This window comes from Thunnus albacares, chromosome 9, assembly GCF_914725855.1.
Source record: "Thunnus albacares chromosome 9, fThuAlb1.1, whole genome shotgun sequence".
Classification (NCBI taxonomy): domain Eukaryota; kingdom Metazoa; phylum Chordata; class Actinopteri; order Scombriformes; family Scombridae; genus Thunnus; species Thunnus albacares.
The window spans coordinates 19,320,227-19,346,474 of record NC_058114.1 but is presented as its reverse complement, the minus strand read 5'-3'; the positions used below and the strand labels follow the sequence as shown (position 1 = coordinate 19,346,474).

The following is a 26,248-nucleotide window of genomic DNA, read 5'->3' as shown; positions in this document are numbered from 1 at the left end:
TTGTCTCTGTTTTGCATTTCGTCCTCGGGGCAAACTGCTCGGCTTCTTCTTGACAAGTGCCATCTGATAATTAGGCCTCGTAATCACCCTATTAGTATGCAGCTCAATTGAGCAGAGAACAGCTTATTGTTCCCCTGGCATGAGTAGCAACCATTTATAAGAGGATTATTGTAAATTTCTTGTTAGGGTCTTTATGAGAAAGAATCATATGTGTAATGACTTAAATTGTTGCATTGTTAATCTCAGAAGCATTTATTTTTAATATAGCCAACAAATCAGGGTTGCAAAATTATAGCGGCTGTGATTAATCCTCTATTTGGATTGTTTGGTAATATTTTTGAAAGCATAAAAACACTGTTGGTGGGGGGGAGTGGCACTGTGTTTCAAAGTTGAGTGCGCTGTAGGATTGCAACCTTATTTTTCTGCACCTTTCTGAGAGACACACAAAGCTGAGCCGAACTTTCTCCATCAGTTACCATGGCACCAAAGAAAGAGACCAGAATCACTTGAGCCTTGTTTTTGTCCCTGTGACGTTCAGTACCCAAACACAAAAACCGTAGAACATGTCGAACTAAGGGCTGAGGTGTTAGGTTGAATTTTAATACTGTGTTGTGAAAGCAGGTTGATACCTCCCTGAGAACACAAATAAATACGACAAATTAACTGAATTTATTATCGGCAGTGTGACTTCAAATTCATAGTCACAGTGGGAATGTGTTTTACAGGACTCCTACCTCAGGAGCTGTGTGTAGTAGGATAATGCCATATGCCATATACAGTTTATATACTATGTATGTATGATAGTTATGTTCCTTTTTATTGATAGAAATCTTAAAATGCTCAACAAACACAAAGAAAGAGGGTATTTATCAGTGTGTACTATTTATAAATGCTCATTTCCTCTATTGCCTATTAGCTAATTTTCTGGTATTAATGAGTGTTTGTTGTTTCTGCTCCTGATTGTTCCTGTCAGCACCACTCTGAGTACAAGGATTCAGCAAATCATTGATATGGTACTATACTATAATATAATATGTTACACTTGTATGTGAAATGTTTTATTTCATCTCAAATGAAGCATTTCATCATATATGATTGACTTATATCTTTTGATTTATTTTTTGTCATTGAAGGTGAATGTTTTCCTCCTCATTAGTCGCACATTGTGACGTATCATAGATGATAATCTTGTAATAACCACGCAGAATCACCTGTGTTATCATACCATTGTCACTATTAGCAACATCGTCTGTCCCCATTTTGATTTCTTAGTTGTTGAATGAAACCTCAAGGCTTTACTTTTGTTGGTTGTCATTTAATGAAGTGTTTCCTTTATGAGTGGCAACAATTCTTCCAACTTTTGTGTATATAATATGTCTTAACACCACTAGATGATCTCACATACACTGGTATGTGTATATACAGTATGAGTTATGTACTACCCAGGTTAACAAGGAGCAGTCAGATTGATTTGTCTCCCTGGGAAAAGTACCAGCCAGATACTATTTGCTACAAGGCTTTAGAAGGCTCAGTCAGTATGGTTCATCCGCTGAAACACACACAGATGCATTCACACACACACACACACACACACACACACACACACACACACACACACACACACTCCATCACTCCAAAACCACAGAAATCTCCAGCTCTGATTTGTTGGTCTATTTGTACTGAGGTTAGATGAAGGGGATGAATGGGAATTCAGAGCCCCAGTGCTCACTGGTGGTTGACAGACAGAGGCTGCCTCTTCCCTCCATGCTGCTCTTTAAACTCTGTCAGTGTCTACCCCATGCTGCTGAGTGACACACACTTACACACACACACAAAAACGCCACTCACAGTGCATTTCTTTCAGTTTGTATGCCCCACAAACAAGCCGCATGTCCCATATGCTGCCCAAACCCTTCTCAAAACACAAACACACACACACATTTTTATGTCTATACTTGTGAGGATCCTCACTGACATAATGTATTCCTAGTCCCTAACTCTTACCTGAATCATCTGTCAAAAAGGATGGAAATTTCTGCTAAAGGGATGTGAAGGATTTGGGAAACCTGTTTACACCCAAAATGTCTTTACTTACTAAGATCTGCAGTCAAATAACGAAATGCACTTGTTAGCCTGAACTTTTTATACTTGTTTGGTAAATACAGCCAGTTATTTCTGGGAGGAGTGATCAATATTCATTCTCAACAGGTCAAAAGCAAACCCAAAATTGGAAACTGCTATTCTCATCAGAAATAATAATAATAATAATAATAATAACAATAATAATAATAAAAAAAACACCAAAATGGACCCCCTGCTTTTTCAAAGCTCACAATTGGTGACTCAAAGATTCCAAATTGCTCCTGAATACTTTGTAAAAATCGTATTTGTTTCCATATATTGCTTGTTGTAGAAAACCTGCGTACTTCCTGCTCATGTAAATCACGTTAATGATATGACTCTCAAGCACCGCAAGGTCAGTATGCTCCTAATCAGATTGAGTCAGGAAATTGCTCCTAATCTAATAACATCAAGTATTGGATTCCTTCCTCCCCGCCTCAATGGTAAAGGTAGAATGGGTAGTATGATGGCTCATTCATAAGTAGAGTAACAGTGTTACAATTAGGGAATGGAAAAAGGAAGTTCCAATGGGAAAGTGAATCTGCAATATTGTATCTATTGAATTAACTTCACCTACAACAATTAAATAATGTTTATAACCCAGTGGTCATACTGAATTTAGTGTCCTTTTGAGGATATTGCCAAAGTGAAAAGTCTCCTGCTTAGTTTCAGGTGATTGCTACAGAAAGTAGTGTGAAAACTAGCCACTACGTATTCACTGCCTTGGTTAGGGAGTTGGAGTTAATATAGGGTTATATTGTCCTTATAGATTCCATAAATAGACTTTTTTTTAAACATCCTTTTGTCACCCAGTAGCTGAATATCAATACTAAACACTGAGAGCACAGTGTTGCCATATCAGTGGTATGCTGAAACATAAGTCCATAGCTAACATGTCAAATACTTGTGTGACACTAGTTCATTCATCCATTGCAATGTATGTGGAGTTGCATTGCTGTGTTGGTACATGTTTTAATATCCAAGAATACTTTTTTGTCATTCTGTAATGCCTCTTTCCCTCCTAATTTTCCTTCCTTCTTGTATTACGATTCCACATTTCATCCTCACTCTGTTATTCTACCATTCATATCTCCCATTTTCACTCTCTGAAGCCTCAATCACATTTACCTTCTCTCTCTCTCGCTGTCTTTTTCGACTCCGTGCTGCCTTCTCACCTTTTATTCTCTCTGTCAATTCCCTCCTATTCATCCACATAGAATGAAAATGTTATAAAATGTTATTACTTTCGGAGTGAGATGGCTTTACTGTGTCTGTTGACATATATAGGGCTGAGGTGTTAATAAGATGCATTCAAGATGTTCCTCGCTGTAATGTCAACTCTGCCTGACTGAGGAGTTTACAGACACTGCAGAATTTGCTCTGCCTCTCTGAGGAAAATGCCTTGTTTCATGTCTGCTAATCTGCTAGCTTATAAATATCTGTTACAGGAATATGTGTGTGTGTGCGTGGATTTGTTTGTGTGTGTGTCTGTGTTGGTGTATTTTTTTTTTTTTTTTTAAATGTTTTCTCCTTACATTTCAGTTCATTTTGTCTTCAAAGTGAGGCTGTTGAGTGTGACTCTTATCGAGAGGCTGCAGCTGCTGCTGTGAGAATACCACGGCAGCCTGAAGGGACATATTCACACATATACAAACACGTACACACACCTTGGTTTACTCACACCAAGCTGACTAAGGCATTACACCCCTAAACAAGCATGAATAATAGCATGTTTGCCTACAGTGGGATATAGATGAGGGATTCTCTGGGTTATTAAAGAGCATCTCAATTAGTTGTACGCTAATTAAGTTGTACACTAAAATAATACTTTGTGAGTACATGCTATTCATAAAGTTTTTTCTACTAATTATATACATTTTTATTTGTCTAGGCAGTGAGCACTATACCAAGCAGAAGTGACCATCGATCATGAAAATCAATATTGTTGATGATACATGATTTTGACTGTGTGCCACTAGCATTACCGTCATTATCTGACATGTTAAATGCCAGGTGATGCCTCTGAATCGGAGAAGAGGAGCTGTAGTGCTCTGTGTATATAAATAGCATGCAAAATAGCAATATTGCACAAGCCTTTCCATGATACATGATGACGTTTCTCAGGCGACACACTCAGTCTCAGGGGTGAAGATGATATATTTCAAGCTATGGCAACATCTATACTCTGGGAGCGCTGGCTATAACGTTACCTCTCTGACCCCCTCTGTTAATGGCATGGCCACCCTGTAGGTAATGGATACTGAATTTCCTCCACCTCTACAGTGTGCCCTCGCTGCGTCTGCTATGGTTACAGTCATGGAGCCTGGGCTCTTATTCTGCTTAGATTAATGGCTCCAGCTTGGACTATTGACACAACACTTATCTTGTTTTTATGAGTCCAGCAGCTTCTATCTATAAACCTTAGAGGCACACGTGTGCACAGTCACACACATAGGAGCGCACACACTTCGCTGAGGCTCCTGCATGCACAGTTCAGTTACGGTTATATATGCCGTTGACTGTTTGTAATTCAATTGATGTTTCCAACACAATCCTAATGGCTCTGAGGTCAAGATAAAGTGAGGAGTTGAGCAGGCCGTTCACACAGTACACCCATCTCACTCTATGAGGAGCAGACTGCAGCATGACAGATAATGATATTTGATGCTCTGGAGATGGAAGTGGATGTTACACAGCAAACTATAACACAGAAGCAGCGTGGGCATAAGGATGGGGATGGCAATGTCGCCCTGTTGGTCATTGGGTTGAACCCCACATTGCATTTCACTACACATATTACTGTGTATGTAAGAAATAAAGACATTTAAACATTATATCTTATTTAATTAGCTAAATATCAGCATTTTGACATTGAAATTGTGAGCATGCTGACGTTTTGCTCAAAAGCTTTGCCAAAGTACAGCCTCACAGAGCCGCTAGCGTGGCTGTAGGCTATAAGCTACCACTGATTATTAGTTTTTACTTTAAGTAACTCTTCCTGAAAATCTTAGTTACAGCTTACTCTAATCATCACATGTTCTAAACCGTGATTGTATATAATCTGATGACAATAAACACTCAACTACTACTAAACACTGTTGTTGTTTACAACTCAGCTGTTATCTCAGTGTTTATTCTCTTTAAACCTGTTTCCAAGTGACCACCTCTAATTATGTAGTTATTTATTACTATACAATTTTTTTTTTCAAGTACCGCTACAAAATACAACTATGCAGTCAGAATTTTACTGTGCACATTTTTTTTGTTTTTTTAATTTGAGCCTTGTGGCCTTTTACAGCTGCTGAGGTTGGAAAAGTTCACTCAGTTGGAAATGGACTCCTTCTCCCGCTTCTCCTTTTTCCTCCTCAAGCCGAGGAATTGGTGGCTCCTTTTCCAGAACGAAGGCTTCCTCTTTTTCTCTAGAGCCTTCTCCTCAGAGTCTTTGGCCTCTTCCAGGAGTTCAGGTGCCTGTAAAGAAGGAATGGACTCCTCCTCCTCCTCCTGCTCGCAGACCTCGTCCTTCAGGTCTTCCACGAGTTGTGCAGCCTGGGCCTGACTGACCTCTTCCTTGAGGTTTGTTGAGATCTGGATCTTCAGGTCCTTCAACTCCCTGCAGAAGGACTTCTCCCTCTCAGAGGCATCTTGTTGCAGTAGTTTGATTTTCTGCTCCAATTGTTGACGGAGGGCATCCTGCTCAGCCCTCAGCCTCTGGATCTGCTCCTGGTACACTGACGCCTTTTTGGTGTGTGAATTACTCTCTGTAACAAGTTGAAGAAGGATGTCATTCTTGTGTTTTTCTGCCTCAAGCTCAGTTATGTACTTCTGGATTTCATGGTAGTAGTGCAGTGCCTGTTCAAAACATGCCTGTTTGGAACAGGCTGATTTATCAATACCTCGAGAGAACAATGCCCGTCCTCGCCCCATATGCTCACTATTGGTAGATACTACAATTTACTGATGCGCCCTAAATGCCTCACACGCAGAATATCTGGAGACTACAGTTTTGAAGCTGAGCTGAAGTTGATCAGATGAACTGTAGTGCCTATTCAAAACGTGCCTGAGACATCCAGCACTATGTCTTGAACATACATACAAAGTTCCTACGTGTGAGGAACAGGAATAGAGCTTAACTCTCTGAACTTTTTAAATTCATTCTCTATGGTAGTTCTTATCACTACGGATGTAATCCCATCTCTGATCACAATGTGGGTTGCAATGGCAGAGTGGCGCTGTCTGTATTTCCGCTCGTTGAATCCACATGCAGAAGAAGCAAAGGCAACATTGTTTATGGGGTATTTTTATATATTTCTCGAGAACTGCTCATCCAAACAACTTCACACATCTACATTGCACTTCCTCTATTCCCCAGCAATCCACCTGCCAGGTATGAAGTAGATCAGATGAACGGTTCTCAAGATATGCAAAGGACAAACATGTATACACAAATACATACAGACAGACAGACAGACAGAGATTCCTTGCTTTACATAGAGAGATGAAATTTTCAGTGTCTCAAGCTCACTCCTCTATACTTTTTCCTTACTTGCAAACAGCTCCTCTTGGCTCTTCTGATCAACCAGCTGTTTTTTTGCTTCCTCCAGTTGTTGACCAAGTTGCCTCCTTAGAGTTTTCTCCTCGAAACACCTAGCTCTCTCTTTTTTGAACAGATCGCTCTCCTGTTGTCTCCGGGTCCTCTCTCTGTGGAGCTTGTTTGTCAGATACTCCACCTGGTCCCAGAGACACTCGTTTTCAGACATCTCTGACTTTAGGCTGATGGAGAGCTCTGTGGCCTTTTGTTCCTGAGAGGAAATGTGTTCCTGTGCCTTTTGGATCTGAGCCTTTAGCTCTTCGACCTGCTTGATCAGAGCCTCCTGTTCTGTCCCGCTGAAAATGCTGGAAATCTGCTGACGGGCCCAGTTGTAGCTGTCCATGACTGATAGACTCGGTTCCATCTTGTATGTCTTTCTGAAGATTCACTCACAGTTATGTGTTGCCTGTTGAAAGGTCTGAAATGAAATGAACTGGAATGGAATGAACAGAGTATATAAATACCAATGATGGTGATGTCATAATGCACCGAGAATGTAATTGTTGCTTGCTGTCTGGAGTTCCACAATGATGATGTTGATTTGCATGTTTACATTCAGTTTACATGGACCTTCTCAAGTCTCATCAGAGCTCCAAGCAGGCAACCTTGTGAAAACAATACTTGTGAGATACTGCTGTTTTATGTTGCTATTTCTACACAAATCAAATAAGTAGGATAAAATGTGTAATGTGCTTTCTTCTTTAGAGTTAGATGAGAAGATCTATACCCCTCTCATGTCTGTGTGTCAAGTACAGAGCTGGAGCCAAAAGGTGATTGGCTTTGCTTAGCATAAAGCCTGAAAGCAGGTCTCACTCCAGAGTTTAAAATCCACCAAAATCCCCACCAACACATTTAAAGTTCACTTATTAACATGTCGTATCTTGTTTGTTAATGTAAAAATGACAAATTGAATTTATAGACATAGAAATATTCATCTATCACCATCATCAAGGCAACTGTAGACTCGTCAGGTTTAGAGCTGGTAAACCTGGCTCAGAAATCCATTTGAGCGCCATAAAGAAACAAAGGCAGACACCAGCTTGTTGAATACAGTCACAGAGAAGGCACAACAAGGTCTGTGTATTGGTAATGTTTGTTTTGTTTTGTAGCTTTGCAGCAGATCACAGAGAGAGAGAATGAGAATGAGCAGATGAGATATCCCTGTAGGCTTCGCTTCCTCTGTACCTGAAGGATCAAACACACAGAGTGAACCAAACATCACAGGAACCGTCAGCCACAGTTAGGCTAACAGATTGCCTTGCCCAAACTTATGTCTGTCAAAGTGAGGGGGATGGTGTGTGTGTGTTTGTGTGTGTGTGAGGGAGACAGAAAGAGAACAGAAAGGAGCTGATGCGATACAAACTATTGCACCAATGACACATGCAACCTTTCTCAGCCCTTGTGGAGGCGCCTCTGTTGGCAGGTGTATACTGACACACACACACACACACACACACACACACACACCAGTGAGTATGCTGGGTAATAATAGTCTCTAATAGAACTGTGTTTTCCTCTGTCAGATCTATACAGCTCGCAATGCAGACAGCCTAGCCTCACCAGACCAAAGTGGAAATAATCCAATATCTTTGTATAATGGATAATGTTTTTGAAAATTGAAAGTGTTCACTGTCATGCTCTTTCACACTTCACAGCTTTGAAACTATGTTTTTCCACAGGGATAGGTTAGTTCAAATGATATTTGCCTTAGTTTGAGGGAGAAATATGGAAAGATGCAGATAAGAAGAGCACAAATAGTAAGGGTTCAATAATAACTTCTCTGTATACTGCAAAAGAAATAATTGAATTTAGGAGAAGCAGACTGCTTCATTGAGTAGCTACTGGGGGAAAAAGAAAACAAAGAAAGTTCAATAATTGAATTCCTGTAACGTGTAGATTAGCTGTCGAAAAGGGTGGCCCAGGGCTGGTGTTCACACTAACAGTATTAAGAAACTATTTGCTGTAATTTCCTCCCTTAGCTCACGTAAATATACTGTAATGTTGACTATCAGGTGGGTTGTAACCTCTCAGATCCACAGATGGTGCCCAGACAATCGAGTGTGCGCTGAGCTAGTTTGCCGTGATAATAGCTCCCCGCTGAATAGCAGCTGCTTGACATCAGTCATGATTGGCTATGGTGGGAGTTGTTGCTTGTGATTGGTTGATGGTGGTTAGATACAGACTGCTGATGCTAGCCGCCCGGTTGCCTGGATACAGCCATCCCTCACTGTGTTAATGGCCTTGGCAAAGTGACGGACAGCATAAGTGCTCTGCAGAGGAATTTGCCAATCTGTTGATTCTACTGAGAATATCTTTATACGTCTATGTCATGGATCTGTGTCGTTCTCTGTGTCAGTATATCTTCTCATTTCTCTTGTTCCCATTCATTTTTCTCTTTGTCACTGCATGCATTTGTCATTGTATGCAGGCAAATACACAAGCAAGTGAACCAAAAATAGGGTTTCTCAACATCGTACTGTATTTCTGAAATTCTTGTGTTTTTAATTCAGACGCTAGTTTCTTATACAAACAATACTGGAGCCTGAGGATAGTGCTGTTTGTCTGACAGTCTCTCTGTCAGTCCATCACTTTGGTCCAGGACAAAATATCTTGTTAGATAGTTTGGTATGGATAATCATTGTCCTCAGAGGATTCCTAATGATTGTAGTCACCCTTTGACCTTAAGTGTTGTGCCAATATCAGATCACAATTTCTATATGATGACACATTGGTCAATAATTGATTATTTCAAAAAATAATAGCTGGTTTCCATTAAATTTGGTGTGGATATTCATGGTTCTCAGATGACAAACCTGGCATGTTTCAAAACCTTGGGGGGCATATTTTACCGTACATAGTCCCATGTGTAATTCATTATCCATTTGTCACCTCTGTTAAGACCAAAGAGAGGAGTAAGGTTAGATACCGTACTCCTGTTGGGCCTGCAGCCACCTTCTGCACCATGTGGTTCCTGCTTCAGTGCTGCATGCTCTGGCTACACTCCAGAGTCTGAGCCCAGCAGACTGCCTGCTAATTTGTTTTTCTTGGTGGACGGACAGAGGACCCCCGGGCTGCACATTCCCCTGGATACTTGTGTGCTAGTGTGTGTGTGTGATAGAGGCCTAGACGGTTAGTCAGAGGTGGCCTGTTTTCGTCTCTTTGGACGCTTGGCCACAGATTGCTGCTATCCCAAGAGCGACGTCTGCAGCTTAGTCGTATTTCAGGCATGGTGTTAATTGTGCACATACATACATATGCACAAAAATACACACCTTATTTTTTTACTTTGAGACTCTTAAGATAGCCTTCTAACCTTTGCAGCCAAGTCTATTACCAGGAAAGAAGTAGAGAGGCAGGAGGAGAATGTAAAAGTGAGATAAAGACATAAACAGAGAATAGAGAGAGGTTTTTTTTTAGAGGAGACATTTGAGAATAAGAGCAGGGAACTGACAGAGAGAGAGATTTATGGAAGAGCTCTGCAGTCATTTATCTATGGACTCGCAAAGTAGACTAACTCATTAAACTTAATGTTCTCAGTGGTCAGTTGAGTGGCCAACAGTGCATAAACAGACCTACAAATGGTTCTCCACAACTGGACTGTAGTTAAAACGCATCATTACGATGTCCCTTAACCTGCTTTATCACTTGCTGCGAGTTGGACGTGTGCTCTTCACAGCAGCAGGAGTATCAAGGATATATGTGCATTTCCCTCTATGAAATCATTTGAAGTGACCTCACATACCTGCACTGCACTGTACTTTTGACAGACCAAACTAAATGACTTCCTGTCAGCCCTTCCTTCCCTCGATTGTCTCTCAAGGCCAATGACATGCTCCCATTGAACCCTTGCCTTGTTGCCTTGACAACTGTTCTCTCGCTGGGCGGGGTAGCGCTCACTTTCTCAGTGATGGTGTGATAAGTGCTACAATTATGTAAATTCTGTCCAACCAAAGTGTTTTTGCAGATTAAACATTGCTAGCTAAAGAGCTCTCGGCCTGATGCTTTCAGCTCTTGAGTTCTGTAGCTAACAATTCATCCTGCATTGTTGCATTACTGCATGCCTCTGGTCCTCTCATTCATTCACTCTTTCTCTATTTAACACATGCTTTTTGAAGACAGGCGATAGATGGAAACAGGCCAAATATCCATCTAAGTAGATAAATGGACAGATACAGTGTTAGATAGATAAGCACTTTTATATGTCTAAGATGTGGAGATATCTACATATCCTTAAGAGATGGTCATCATATTACTGGTACATCCATAATTTAGATGTTACTTCCTGATAATAATGATATAACTTATCAAACTATTTGTATCAAATTTTTAAAGTTGTAGCTTGAAACAATCACCCAGTACAAATGTTGGCCTGATTTTAGTACACTGATTGCAATAAACATACTGGTTGAAAGACTGGTTGACCGGCGCAAATAAAACAAACCATGTGAAGCAATCTATATTTATTTACTTTTGTAATTTTACCTCAAGGACATGTGACATTTCTTCTATCTACTCTCTGAGTTGCATAAAACTTTTAAGTGTACTTGGCAGCATACTGCCTAAGCTTTGTTGGAGCATCAAATTTCTTGAATTTATTTATGCAAGTTCTTTACTCTCTAACCCCTGCTTTCCCCTATCATCTGTTTACAACCAAACTGTGTCGTTTTCCACAATCCTGTTAGCGTTGCTTTAGTTCTGCCTGTCTGTGCATGTACTTGTGTGCTTTTTTGAGAGAACTCTTGTTCTCTCTTTCAATAACAAGCATGTCCCTAAGAGACAGACTCTCATGGGATGACACAGTTACAACGGCAGCGTTGCAGCAGAGTTTGGTTTTGGCACGTGCTCTATTGCCTTTACGAGGCTTAGAGCGTATGATCCCTGGAGAGCTAAGGCTTTGAACGTGGTCTGTCAATGTGTTGCCATTCTTCTCCCTGGTGTCTCTGTAGCTTCACCATTTTCTTAATCTAAAACCAAATATAACTGTGTCTCTACCTTATTGTATAGAGTTGGAAGAAAACAAAATGGTAAACTGTATTTGAGAACTTTGAGAGAAAAAGTATCTTATTACATAGTCTATATAGTATATTATGACATATTGTAGCTATCAAATCAGTGAAAGTTTCTTTCTGTGTGTGTGTGTCTGTAGTCACAGAGGCAGATGTTGCTTGTGTAGATGAAATAGACTGCAGGATGTCCAATAGAGATGATTGTTCTCTACAGGGAGTGATGCAGCACTAAGACCACAAAGCTGATGCCACCTGCGGAGCTCAGCCACTTCAGTTGAGGTGTTTTTTAAAGAGACTTAATGCTTTAAAATTGGAGTGTAGAGATGCCTTCCTTTTGAATTGCCTGTTTGCAAACTACAGCCTGAAGGTCATTTTAACTCTCTACTTAGGTTTAGTAATTTTTGGTCACTAACTCCCTTGTTTTTAATGCAAGATTGTGTTTGAAATGACAGAAGCTGGTTTAAATATTGCATAAACCCACAAACAAATATCAGGGAGGCGTGTACACTTGTGTATGTCGGTGCATTTAATGTGTGTGTGTGCCTGTGCGTGCATGTGTGTGTTGAGTACATCGTTGAGACTGTGGCCGTCAAGTCTGAGTGTCTCCTGATTACTCAGTACAGAGAACTAAACCCACAAACAGTGTGTGAAAATACTTTTAGTTCTGCCTGTGGACGGAGGACGTTTGAGTGAGACCATGTTTGTTGGCGTATGCATGAGTGTATGTGTACACATTGGGTAGATGCGTGGTTGAAAGGGCTCTTTTGAACTTTGGGGCAGTGCTGGTCTTTTGTTGTCTGTCTGTCAGTCGCCTACGCTCTCCACACCCCCTCTCACCCAGCATCCACCCATCCTCCCATCCTCTCCCTCCTCCCTCTTCATCTCCCATCCTCCAACCACAGCCACAGGCTCTTTCATCAGCCCTCTGTTGGATGAGGGATGGGAGGATGTGTATCTCTGTTTGTGTCTGTCTGAGCTCTCGTGTGTGTGTGTGTGTGTGTGTGTGTGTGTGTGTAGATTCCCACAATAGGTGAACAGCAGAAATACGAACATTTCATCAGTAGCAATTTGACCTTTCACCTTGTGTGTTATTGTCATTCATTGTGTGACTGGCCCATCATGTTCACATTAGTAGTCTGAACACAGGAGATGACTGCTGCTGCTTGTGAATGGTAGATACAAACACACACACACAAGATCAATTGTGCCCCTGGTGTCCTTCTAACTAGTATTAGAATGACGTTAGAATACTAATTACCACAACATCAGCTGCAGAGGTGCCAGCTGATAAAGGTCACTATAGACAGGACCTTGTGGGAGGTAGAGTTGTATCACACAGAACACGCTGTGCTGAAATACATCTGAGAATACATCTCCCACAACTTTGTAATCACAAAGCCGCATTTGTGTTGAGATCATAGGCTGTGTAACATGGACGTAGGTGTGAGTTGCAGCTTATGGTTGGTTCCATCATTTCTGTTTGGAGCCAGGACCTTCAAAATAAGGAGTACGGGGTGATACCTTTCACGGACCTCAGACCGAAGCAAAAACACTATAAGTCTTCAGATCTTACTAACAGAGAAATAATTTCCAAAATTTAGCGATTGAGACCATAATGACTCGTTGAAAAAAGTGATTGACTTTTTTTAGAGAGAAGTTGATGCTTTTTGAATGAGAGTGGATTCGAGCCAGCATCTAGCGGCCATCAGTAGCATTGCACTTTAAGGGACTTCTACACTGACTTTAGCCTCAAACTGATAGTTGCCGCTTTGTTGAGATGAAACTTTTTAGTGCTGAAATGATTAGTTGATGGGGATTGCCAAAAATTCTGATAAACAATTAATAATTTAAGTCATTTATAACTCAAAAAATGCCAGACATTGACTTGTTCTAGCTTCTCGGTCGTGAGGATTTGCTGCTTTTCTCTCTTTAATATCATTGAAATTGAATATATCTGGGTTTTGAACATGTTGCCTTGGACTCTACTTGTAATGGGAATTTTCACTATTTTCCAATATTTTATAGACTAATATATAACTAAAAAAAATCATCATATTAATAATGAAAGTAATCGTTAGTAGCGATCCTAGAATTTTTGCATACACTAGTTAGGTCCAAGACTGAACATTTATACATTACTGAAATGAATGAAAGGACTGTGCTCTCTATTTCATCTGCTATTTATGTGTGTAATTAGATGTGAAATCAGCCGAAGGTTTTTCTTGTTAAGGATTTTCCAGAGGGACAAACAGGACATAATAGAATTCTCTAGATTGAAATCCAGCTGTATCCATGGTAATACAATAAGGCAGCCGCACCCATTACTGGCCCCATGCATTCGGTAATGTACACACACATACCTACCACACACATGAAACACACAAAAGGACACATACGTACACAGAGACTCATTAAGAATTGTTAAGGAGGGGCTAAACCCGCCTCCCTCATGAGCTGAACAAGGAAAAAAATGAGATGAGAAGTGGATGGAGACAGAAGGAGAGCATGTCACTTCAAAAACAAAGCACTGTGGTGATTTGCTGTGACTGCACATGAAAGGGCTCCTTTTATTGGTGAACACATATTGAAGGAATTTGTGTAGACGCTTATTTTTATAGCTAATCATCTATTTTTTTTTATTGAAGAATGGCAGAGATCACTCAAGGGAAAAACAACCTTCATCTTCTCTGTTGCTTGTTTGGTTGAAGAATAGACTTGACTTTTCATCTGTTTTTTTTTTTTCTCTCCCAGCACTGAATCTTCTTTTTCTCAGCAGACGCCTTGTTTGTCACTTGCTCTGTTTTCTGGCTTGTATCCATCTCCTGCTGGCCCCGAGGCTAAAGTCCACTCAGCTGTAATCATTCCTCTTTAGCCTACCAGCCCACACAGGACCTTTGCACTGTCATTGCTACTGTTGATACTGACAAAAGACTGCAGCAGCTTGGGCTCCTTCACAGGATGGTTTTCAGGCAGACAGACAACTGGGGGAACTCTTATGTAGGAGATTTAACTGTCTACTGGTGTGGAAACTAATATAATTCAGACTGAACTTACACTCAGATAAAGTTACAAGTGTGTGTTGCCTCAAATCTGTGTTTGCCTGAAGGCAAAAACTGCTACCTGAGCTGGATGTACAAACATTTTTCAGACAGAATAGTTTTTGTGTATGTGTGTGTGTGTATGTCTGTGTAATTCTGTGTTTTTAAGTGCATACACTTGAGGATTTTGTGTCATTTTGATCAAATGTACAGTGTTTTTACATAGTACTGTTTATCATTTTGGCTCACTGAATGGAGCCTTGTAAGATGGAGCTGTAGGTACACACACACAGTCAAAGATTCAAACAGGCTCAGATATGCACAATATGTTGTACTATCACACACACTTGAGAAGGGACCAGCAGTGACCCTGTGAGCTCACTGGAGCTTTTCTCTGTAAAATATTAACAGACACGAACTCTGAAGCTGACTATTAACCTTTTGATTAATGTACAGACAAACAGGTACATGTTGTCTGTCCAGCGCACCACCCAATCTGTCACAATTCAAAAGCAGAAGAAACTTGTCATCAGGTTATATTTGAATAATTTTAAAACTGATGTTAGTAACTGTCAAAATGTTGTGACTGACATTAAGTTATTTGTTCAACAATAGTCAACACATTTTCTCAGCAAATCTAATAAAGTGAAATAATGTATGTATAAAAAAGAGACCTATATAATATCCGTTTGATGATATGATTTCAACTGCACCTCTATCATCAGGCATGAATGTATAGGTAAAGTTAAAGGTTCAAATGTATATATTCGACATCAGAAATGTAGCATGTAAATTAAGGTACAAGTCAATAGAAGGCAGACTGTTGTAATATTTTTATGCCTTCGATGTTTACTTCATTGACAGGATATTTATTTTTTTCTTTTTGTTTGAAAAAATATAAACAGTTATATTTGACTGGCATAACTACAGTATGGTTGGCAGAACATATCACTAATACTGAGAAAATGTTCAGTTCAATTCATTTCTTCCACCCTTGTGTAAGACCACCAGCTAAATACCTAAATGTAGAAAAGTCAGGTTCTGTAACCCTCTTGCACAGCCAGCAGCATGGGTGGGGGGGGGGGGGGTACCTGTAGATCCAGCTGGGCCGGTGTTGCTCCATCCATCACAATAAAGGTGTTTGTGTAGAGCACAGCTCCGCTCTGTGGCATTTTAAAGTCCTTAAAGGACAGCTGAAGCCTGCTGTAATGAATAACCCATCAGCTTGGCTGGGGCTACCAGCCGCCACAAGGGTCCTCCCTGTCACATCCATCATCTGCCAGACGGGCCGCTCGGCACAAAGGGAGGACCGCTTAGCCAAAGAAGTGGGGTACAGGTGTGTGTTCACGTGTTAGGTCCTGTTATCAGAGTCAGTGACACCAATGAGCTGTGGTGATTAGACCGAGTTTGACCTCTCGTTTATTACTTCTTTATCTTAAGAGCAAAAACAACTGAATGAGTGGGAGGGGGTGAGAGATGAGGGAAACACAGGAATGACATTTGGGGTGGTGGGAGGATGGTGGTGTGGGGGTGCATAGGGAGAGGTTGTCCTGGTCCAGAGGGGTTTGAGAGACACAAAGAGCTGCAGCTCCCAGAGGACTCTTCTCCATCAGCCCACCCTGCTTTTATTACTGGCCTGATTAATCTCACCTATCAGCACAGCAACGTAGCCATAATATATGATTTCTCTCTCTCTCTCTCCCTCCCACTCGTACACACACACACACACACACACACACACATACACGTGCACAGTTTCCCACAGGTATTCTTAAATCCATATGGACACACCCCTGTGGTCTGTCACATGACTTGCTCCCATGGTAACAGAGACAAAGACTTATTAGCATACTTGATGAATGCTGTATATCAGTCTAAATATACCTACCTGCACTGAATAAATGCACTTTATATTAATGTAATACTACTATTTCACCATTAACCTGTTACTCTGAACAACAAAATCCATCTCATATTAACACATAGACTTTAATCCCGACAGTCTTGGAGGATTCAGTCTATGTTTGTGAACATCGACTACTCGCTTCCAAAAACAGAATCCCTCGAGGCTTTTGTGCGGGGCTTTCCTTATGGACAAAGTGTTTGTTCAGCCTTTAACAGCTTAATGAGCTTGTTTGTATAGTAGCTCTATAAAACCATGGCAACATTTACGTGATTTCAAGTAACACAAAATCTCAAGTTATTTTTTTCTTTCTTGTGATCTTTTCCCACAGCCAGAAATTCCAGGCCAGACAGGAAGGAGAGAGAGTTTTTTTTTTATACTCACACGCTCCCTGCGGGGCCCTCAGTATAAAAGGGTTTTCATGTTACTGTGCCAATAAGCGCCTGGAGTGTTGATACCTCTATGTAAAGGGTCAGTGTCAACCTAAAAGTTATAGAATATTGCCAAATCCGTGGGCCGTCTTAGGGAGTCGAGATGGGGGAAGTGAGTCCTCTGTCAGCTGTTACTGAGATGCTTTTGAGCAAGGCATTTTATTCCCTCAACTGTGTAATGCATGTGCTCAGAGCTATGCATTATGTAACTTTATTATAAAGACATGGAAGTAGAGATAATGCCCCATCCACAACTAAAAACTCTTCCTCTGATGCATTTTAGTAGCATGCATTTGGCTTAATTTGTGTTCTGGGAAACTAAGCCTCCAGTATCATTTTATTTTTCCATCTATCTTGAGCTGGTGCTTTTTCAGTCTCATTTCAGTTGGTTTGTACTGCTCTTTTCCTCTGCTCAGTGAGATGTGCAGACCGGCCTAATCAGAGATCCGAGTATTGATTTCCAGGCGCTCAGAAAAAAAGGGCTCTTGCTTGCCATGCAATACAAAGGTACTGAGTAGGCCCAATCAACACTTATTGATTATTTTACGCTGACTGCCTCCTTCTGGCGTGCAGTTTTCTGTTCAGCATGCCCGCTCGTATGAAATATGTGTGTGTTTTATTCTGTTTCTGTCACTACAGGGATATATTGTTGTCATGGAACATTTGTCTGACCTGAGGAATAAATTGGGAATAAATGAGTAACAGTGAGGCTGCATTTTATCAAATAATCAACATAAGTACATTCAATCATCCGACTATCATAGAGTAATACCCAGACACACACACACACACACACGAAAAAGGAACACCTGCTCATTCGCATGCATGCACACAGTCACACAGTGATGTGAGAGCAATTGGCTGCAGCAGCGGAGAGGCCAACTCCCGGAGTTGGTTGCTAATGGCTACAGGATCCAGGGGAGCGGGGGAGAGATGTCGATAATGACAATGTCACTCCCAGCCAACCAGCTCTCAAAAATGGGACAGGACACACACATTTACTGAGACACATGCAAGTCTATTGGTGCATTTATAGCACACAGACACACACACACACGCCTAGATGCTGAAATGGAAGAGCAATTTTCTTCCAACCAGGTGGCTGTGTTATTATAGCTGTCAAAAAAGCGACTCTGCTCCAGAGGGACATTTTGGCTTCATGTTCAGCGTTTGAATAGAGGATTTTCTTGTCTATTTTACACTGCATGTACTGTGATCAGCATGTAATTTCACTAAATATTAATTTCAATTTCAAGGTCAACTAGCAATTACTTTTCTTAAGCTTTCTTATTTTCTGTTAACATACAAGTTGTTTCCTTTTGATGTCAATAATTGCTAATGTCTTTAGCTTTTATAACATTTACAACGTCTTTAATAGGTTTTGTTGCATTAGAGGGGAGAGTCTGCCCTTTTCATTAAGTCTGCTCTGGTACTCCAGTGTATCATGGGAGCTCTAGTTGTGTGACAGTTAATTTCCTTTTTCCATTCATCTTCAATGTCAACTGTTTTCAAGGTACACAACAAATCAAGTGGTTGCACTCATCCATCCGTTTGCCACAACTGTTTCTTTTGTAACAGTCTTACCACAATTTTCATTTTCCACATTTAGCATTTTTTAATTGCAAGTGCCTCATTTCGCTGTACAATTCTTCACATACGAATCAGTACCAGTCTTATATTATCGTTCAGATTGACCAGGGAATTCCTCATTCTTACGACATGCTGTATGTTTCCAGTGTAACAGCAGGCCAACCAGATTACAATAGAGCTAATGTAGATGATGTAAGGTCATGCAAAACCTACAGGACAGCTACTCTGTTCTGAACTTCCACTTGTGTGCTCGTTCACTCACACTATAATATGGAATGTCAACTGTCACCAACTGAACTGTGCGTAAAAATAAAAAATAGAAATATAAACACATGAAGAGACAAGAAGTAAAGTAAATCATTCTGAAATTATTGTAATCCTGCATTAAACTGATGCGCCAAATGGTTTGTTACACAAAACCATCTGAGAAGTTATCCTTGCAAACTGTTTGGAAAAGGGCAGGTACTTTCAAAAAATACCCGGCAGGTGATTGGATGAATCATCTGTCTGTCACCGTCTTACCTTGCGAGCTGGATTCGCGAGATCACACAAGAATCCTCACCTGATTGGTCTGAACCACAGGTGGTTTGGACACAAGCGCATAACTTGAAGCCTGCTTACCCGCAATAAAAACGGCTGCAGGATTTCTGTAAGGTTTCTGTCATGTGCTGTAAAGTAAAGAACATATTCACATAAACAATAACCAACAAAATTACGTTTTCCTTTTGAAAATAGTATGTGATTTGATTTTTAGAACTACAACCTCTGACAGCACTTTACTGCTGCATGTAGTGCAATGCAAGCAAACAGGACCCTGATGACTTCATCCGTGGCCTTCCAGTACAGACATGGCCCTGTTATTTTCCGTATGAATGCGGTGAGTCTAAGATGCCACCCTTATCTCTTCCACTTGGTCGCACATGGATCGACTGAACGAGCTCAGTGAGGAGGAAAGATGAGGAGAAGAAGACCGGTGAAGGAGAGAGGTGAGAGAGGAAGTAGACATATATTCTGCCTCAGATTTCTGATGCTGTCTTTTCTCCACAGACTAGATGATGATTCATATCAATCATGTTTGCGTAATGCTGAGAGCAGAACATAAACCTTATTGTAATCCTAATGAGGCATGACCATGTAGACCAGCCCTGACTAATGGAGTTAAGCTGCTAGTTGGCGATCCTGAGAAGAGATTAGAGACTCTGTATCTATTCACACTATGTCATTTACTTTTCTCTGCTTTGATCCTCCAGAGGAGGATAGAAAAAAATGGTAGAAGACAAAAGAAAGTTATTAATTTCTGTACAGTACAGAGAAAGATGTCATTTTTGCCTTCACCTGTTATACTGTCCCTTTGTGCTTCAGTGTATTTTCTAATAGACCTTAAACTTTCCTCATTAACTGCACTATATTTAATAGTCACTACATTAATTATCATTTAGATAAGGACTTTTGCTCTCCCCTTACTCAAGATGAAATTAAATAGTCAATGCAATAGACTAATATACAAGACAAAACTATACAATGTAGTAGAAAATATGCGCATACAGAAACAGTCTCACCACAAATTGACAATTTCCCCTCAGGCTCTGGGCATGTGCTGTGAGTTCACACAATGCTGATGAGACGTGACGCCCTCCAACTCTCGCTCAACCACCAACCTCCCTCCTGTCTCCCTCGTTCTCCCCACTGCTCTCTCTCTCGCTCTCTCTGGTACTCCTCATCTCCTTCCTTTACTCCTCTTTGCACACCTCCCCTAATTTTTTAATTAGGTTTTGCTTCATACTGTATAACCTTCATTCCAGCTCAGTGAATCAGTGAGTAATTTTCCAAGAGCAGCCTGCTATGTTGCCTCCCCGAGCTCTGTGCTGCCATATTGTCCGGTCACAGTCATAGCAGGCTCATATATATGTAAACATGCAAGCACTTTGAAGTTGAAGTTCTGTGATTTAGAGAAACAGTACCTGCAATGCAAACCTAATGTCAGACAGACCTTTAGGCTTAAACTCTTAGATTGTGTGAAGAACCTACAAAAACCTACAATGCACTTGTGGTCACCAGGCTTTCCAAGAGCATAAGAGAAGTTTCTGATGTTGGAGCTGAGGTTTTTCATATGCCTGCAAACTTTGGAGTTGACAATGTGAACCTTAGTTTCTGCTTTCTTCTAACACAGTTTTGTCATCCACCATTTGTACCTAAACATACTTACTCCTTGCATTTCTCCTTTGAACCACATACTTGAAAGCTCAAGATATATAATGTCACAGTATGAAGATTCACTTCTCCACACAACTTAACAAGAACAAAACATCCCATACCGTGAAGGACTTCCACTTTCTTTTCATTAAGACAGTTCTTGACAGAGGTTGCATTTATATAACTATCTTGCTGGCCGATCCTTCAGTTTACTACATCTTTTACATGCAGACATCACATGTTTCAGAGGAGATTGCTATCAAAGTGATGACATCCTCTGATCCATAAACACATAGATGTACTTAATGTGTAGTGGCTCCAGGTAGCCATTACAAGATAGTGGTTGCCTAATGGCATTTAATGGAGGAAATTCAAGTAAAACACATGCACTCATACACACACACACACACACACACACATACACACACACACACACACACACATACACACACACACACACACACACACACACACACACACACACACACACACACACACATTTCAAGGTTGTATGTTGTGGTGGGAAGTACCAGCATATCCTGCTGTGTCAGCTTTGTGTCTTTTCTCCATCATACTGTTCTCTGTTTTCTATTCCAGTTTTGGTTTGTATGTAAACTTGTTTTAAATATGATTTAAATGAACAAAGACTAGCCAGTCAGTGTCCAGTGTTAATTCTGCTCTTCAATTCCTTCAGATGATGATAGGTCATACATGTTTTATATCTGCAGGGGTGGCAAATGGAAGAAAAGACACTATATTATTGCAGATAGTTGATAGATAAATGTCAGGAAAAAAAACAGAAAAAGTTGTAGATGTAATATATGTAATCTTATCTTTTCCAACAACAGGGGAAATGATAGTACCCACAAAACCATATTCTGAATTAAAAGATATCGCATACTAGTCATTTTTTATTTAAGAGTATAACTCTATTCTGCAGTTCCTCTCAGGGGAGTCATCTTACAGGCTGACTCCACAGTGACTGTTCTCTTTGAAAGAGCCTCCATGAAATCAGACCTTATCTCTGTAGATTAGATTTGCTTCAATTAATGTTGTATAAGGGATCAGTGCAGCGCGTGAGTTTGCATACGGAGACATGGATAGTTTATCCACATCCTTTATTGGATTGCTGCCAGAGGAAGTCTGCTTTACACGAGCTGTGTTAGACTGTGTATAGAAATGTGATATTGACAATAAATATCACATTAAAAAGCTAGCAATGAAGTGGCTTTGAATGAGAAATATAACACATGCTGATCAAAACAAAGACCGCAGGTTTTATGTACGTTTAATTTTACTTTTCGGTATAACCATCAAGACCTTCCTGGCAGACAAAATCATTTTCTAATATTCTGAATCTCAAAGGATTTAAGATGTCTGCACAAAGTTTGAGAGACGTGATTGAAGCTGCGAAGTTCCGTTGAACATTTCAACCGATGAGATGAATCGACAGTTTTTAATTCACACCGTTATCAGTTTGCCTTTTCCCTCAGCCTCTATCTACCTGTACAGTAGAGAAATGCAAGCAGTCAGTGAGACTCTCAGAGAAACTATCCCTATCTTCAAGGCCCTGTGTGGTACTGGGAGGAGAGAAAGAGAGGTCTGGGCCAAACTTCCCCTCACTCTGACTGTCAGAGATAACGCTTCACAGCAGCTTAGTAAAATAAGTAGAAGCTGGAATGAAGGGAGGGAGAAAGAGAGAGGGAACAGATAAAGACAGAATGAGGGAAAGAAAGAATTGCTCCGACTAAAACACACACACTGACTTTTCTTTTTTACTGCCCTCCAAGGAATATAGAGCAGGAGTAATTAACTTTCCCATCAGCCTCCTGGTCAGCAATACTGCTTTCAGTGGACTTCCTGTTTGTGCGATTGGAAGAATCTGTGGCCTACTTCTCCTCTCTGTCCAATTCCACCTCATCTAACCTCTTCCCTCGTCTCCCTTATTCTCATTTATCCGCCTCTGTGCTTTCAGCCATGCCCATTTAGCCCTCCACTGAACTCCAAATCAAGTCACCGCAGTGCTTTTTGTCTCAGCGGTTTGCTGTCCCAAATGTGTGTCTCTGTTCTGCAGTCAACTGTGGTGTGTACAACTGGGCTTAAAAGGGATATGGGAACTATCAGGGCCTATTTAATGCATGCTGAGACAATGCAAGAGCACAGCAGGATAGATTTAACACATAAAACATCCTCGCACACATTCATATGCACTTTCACACACTCTCTGTTTCTATTTTTCTATTTTACAGGAAATGTTAGGGAAAGAAAAAAAAGCCTGTTTAACAACAAACATGACCCACTTCACGTGATTCTCAGAAACTTCATCTAATTTACTTCCATCAGCCCGCATGGTTCAACATCTACGCCTTGTTTAAGGATCTGCTCAAGTAATTGCTATACAGGCTGCACAGTGAAAAGTTTTCTGTTTCTTTTATACCTACTTTGTTTTCTCCTATTATCTGTATACCTATATAGAACGTACTATATGGACTGACGGGTCCACATATATTAACTGAACCGCTGACTCCATGTTTACTTTAATTGGTCTGTCCGTTCTGTTTTTCATCTTGTTCCTGTCCAAGGTTTTGCATATGCATAAAGAGACACAAATTAACATGCACTCACACACACTACCGCCATCTGTGCTCTTCAGAGACGGCTGTTTTCCACCTCTCAGTGTCAGAACAGCTGTAACTTATAAACAGGAGGAAAGATAACACATTTCTTGTGTAATTTCAGTACCTTGGACAGCAACCAAGTATTCAAAGCAAAGTAACAGTGCTGTTGTTTTCTCATTTGCAATGTATGCTGTAAAAAACAAGTACTTAACTGTATTTTTAAAGCAAGCTACAGTGTTTTCCCATCTTCCAGGCATCTGTTTTTCACCTGAAACAATATAACATAATAACATACAGTAATGCATAACAAATCAGTGCACAGGTAGCAATGACAACAATAATAGTGACATTGTTTCTCGTGCACACACACACACACACACTGTGTTTATGTACACAAGATATTGATGGTGTCTTGGATATGGAAAATAGCTACGACAGTAAATGTGATTATACAAATTTTCTCAGTGTCAAAGGATTGATTTGTAACAGTTACTTTCTTCATATCACATAATTAATTTACCAAGCAAGTCCAGTCGCTTCTAGTCACCATTTTCTTGAAGCCTGTGTTTTGTAATCTTAATAAGTGTGCATCATTCTTGCGCAGTTACTCAGGTGTCTCACTCGGCCTCCAACATTGTGCCATATAATGTTTGCTTTCTATTTACATTTGAATTTCTGGTGATTTGACTGTATTACATCCTTTCAAGTATATTGCCTGCAGTAAGTTGAATGTTTTGTGGCCATTAATCAATATTTGTTTGCATGCAGAAATTGTTATACAGTCCATTACAGTAATTCAGTCATACAGAAGTCTACAGTGGTCCCACCTTACAAAGTAGCATCTGGACTATACTCTGCACACAGTTTTAAGAAAAAAAACAAACAAACTTGTAAACCTACACTTCCTGTTAGAGTTGTCATTCCATATCTATTTTTCTTCCCATCCAATCCCTGCTTCCTGTTTCTCTCCCTATATCTCTTTCTCCCCATATTTATCTCTCTCTACATGTGTCTCTTGTTCTCTTTCTCCCTCAGTGTGACTTTCTTTTACCATTCTCCAGTGTGTTTGGGTGTTGTGTGTTTTCCCTCTGGTCCCCAGGATCATCTCACACCCCATCTGGCCTCTTGCTTTTACTCTTTCTCACTAATCAAGTATGCACTTGGCTGCTGGTAATATACCCATCACATGTGCCCCTATCTCTCTCTCTCTCTCTTTCTCTCTCTCTCTCTCTCTCTCACACACACACACACACAAAATAGATATTAACACTCCTCAGAATACGTTGAATGTGTGACTCTCTCCTTCGTATCATTTTCACTACTCTATGCCAGTGTAGTTTATTTATTTGGTATATTTTGGAGGTGCTTAGCTTGCAGTGTGGTAGTATAAATAGTACACAATGGATTGGGACCTACAGTAGTTCCTGCTCATCCTGCCTCTGGTCCTCCCTGGCTGGCAGTCTAGCCCAGTGAGGGTGCATTCTTAATGCTCCCCTGGCCTCGATAAGAGAGATGATTGGTAGATTTAATTGTGGCTGGAGGGCCGAATGGGAATAAGTGGGAGAGAGAAAAAAAAAAAAAGGCGAGATGAAGGAATGGAGGGGGGTTGTCTGGCTGGTTTTATGTTGTTTCCTTCCTTAAAGCCTGACACTGCAGGATGTTGAAGTTGTTTATATGCACTTACTCTTTTTGTCTCTCTAAATTTATATTAGCCCAGAGTTAACTCAACCCTATTCTCTGTTATAGCCCAGTTTGTCTTTCTCTGCGTTTGTGATTTACACCTGTCTGCATGCTTGGAGGAAAGAGATAAGCGAAGCTAATACAATGACAATCATAATGGAATAGCCTCTTCAGTTCCCCTGACAGTAATGCTATTGGAACATAGTTTATTTCCTGCACTGAGGTGTCGTTAAATGGGGTAAATGGAGCTTAAAAAGAGGGACATTCAATTTGTGTGTGTCTGTGTGTGTTTGTTTTAGAGGATTGTGAAGAGATAGATGCTGCTCTGTCTTCTCCGCTCTCTCCAGGCTCCAGTGTAATGACAGATAATATCTGAGCTCCCATCATGGAGGAAATATTGTTCTCCTTCTTTTTCAGTGCATTTTCACCTTCTTTGTCGCTCCTAACTTAATGTCAATAAATTTTCTACATGAAACATCCGATAGATCAGAAGGGGTAAAAAAGTGAATCAAAACGACGAACGGAAAATCCATGATCGGCAAAATCTGTTAAGACTTTAACTTTGCTTGTAAAACGCCAAAAGCAGTTGTGAGTTCATGTTAAGTTTAACCTCCTCTCCAGCATGAGTATGTGATACAGAGTGACAAATATGTGTCTTTGTTGGTGGTTGCTCTCTCCAACTCTCTCCAACCCTCCGACTGACAGCAAGTTAGAGGGTTTCCATGAAGTATTTATGTACTGGTTTTATGGGGCCACGTCATAGGATGCCAGTATGGGAATATAAGAAGTTGGGGGTGGGGTGTGTGTGTGTGTGTGTATGTGTGTGAGTGTGTTTGTGTGTGTGTGTGTATGTGAGAAGGGTTTTGGGGGTTAGAGTAGTAGAGTTCTGGGGAAGCTGTCTCATCATTTATTTATACAATCTACAGAAGAAGGGGTTAGCGGAGAGGGAGGGGGGCTGCCTTCTACAACCCGCCCTGGGAATACTGTAGGTCAAGAGTTGTTTTTCTAGCTACCAGCACAATTCTTTGTCTGAAACAGCGAAGCCGATGAATGAAGGCACCTGACTCTCCTGCTTGTTTA

At 40.6% G+C, this 26,248-nt stretch overlaps 2 protein-coding genes across 3 annotated transcripts in view; one reads left to right on the top strand and one right to left on the bottom strand.

Annotated features, from left to right (window-relative positions):
* The window catches only part of xpr1a (xenotropic and polytropic retrovirus receptor 1a), a 71,675-nt gene that overhangs the window by 19,491 nt on the left and 25,936 nt on the right, over window positions 1-26,248 (top strand). The gene's annotated exons all lie outside the window — the stretch shown is intronic.
* On the bottom strand, window positions 5,342-7,144 carry LOC122989285 (interaptin-like). The gene is made up of 2 exons (XM_044362062.1): window positions 6,665-7,144; window positions 5,342-5,879 (listed from the first exon to the last, which is right to left on the bottom strand). The coding sequence occupies exons 1-2, from the start codon at window positions 7,071-7,073 to the stop codon at window positions 5,443-5,445; spliced, it is 846 nt and encodes a 281-aa protein (XP_044217997.1). The 5' UTR covers window positions 7,074-7,144; the 3' UTR covers window positions 5,342-5,442.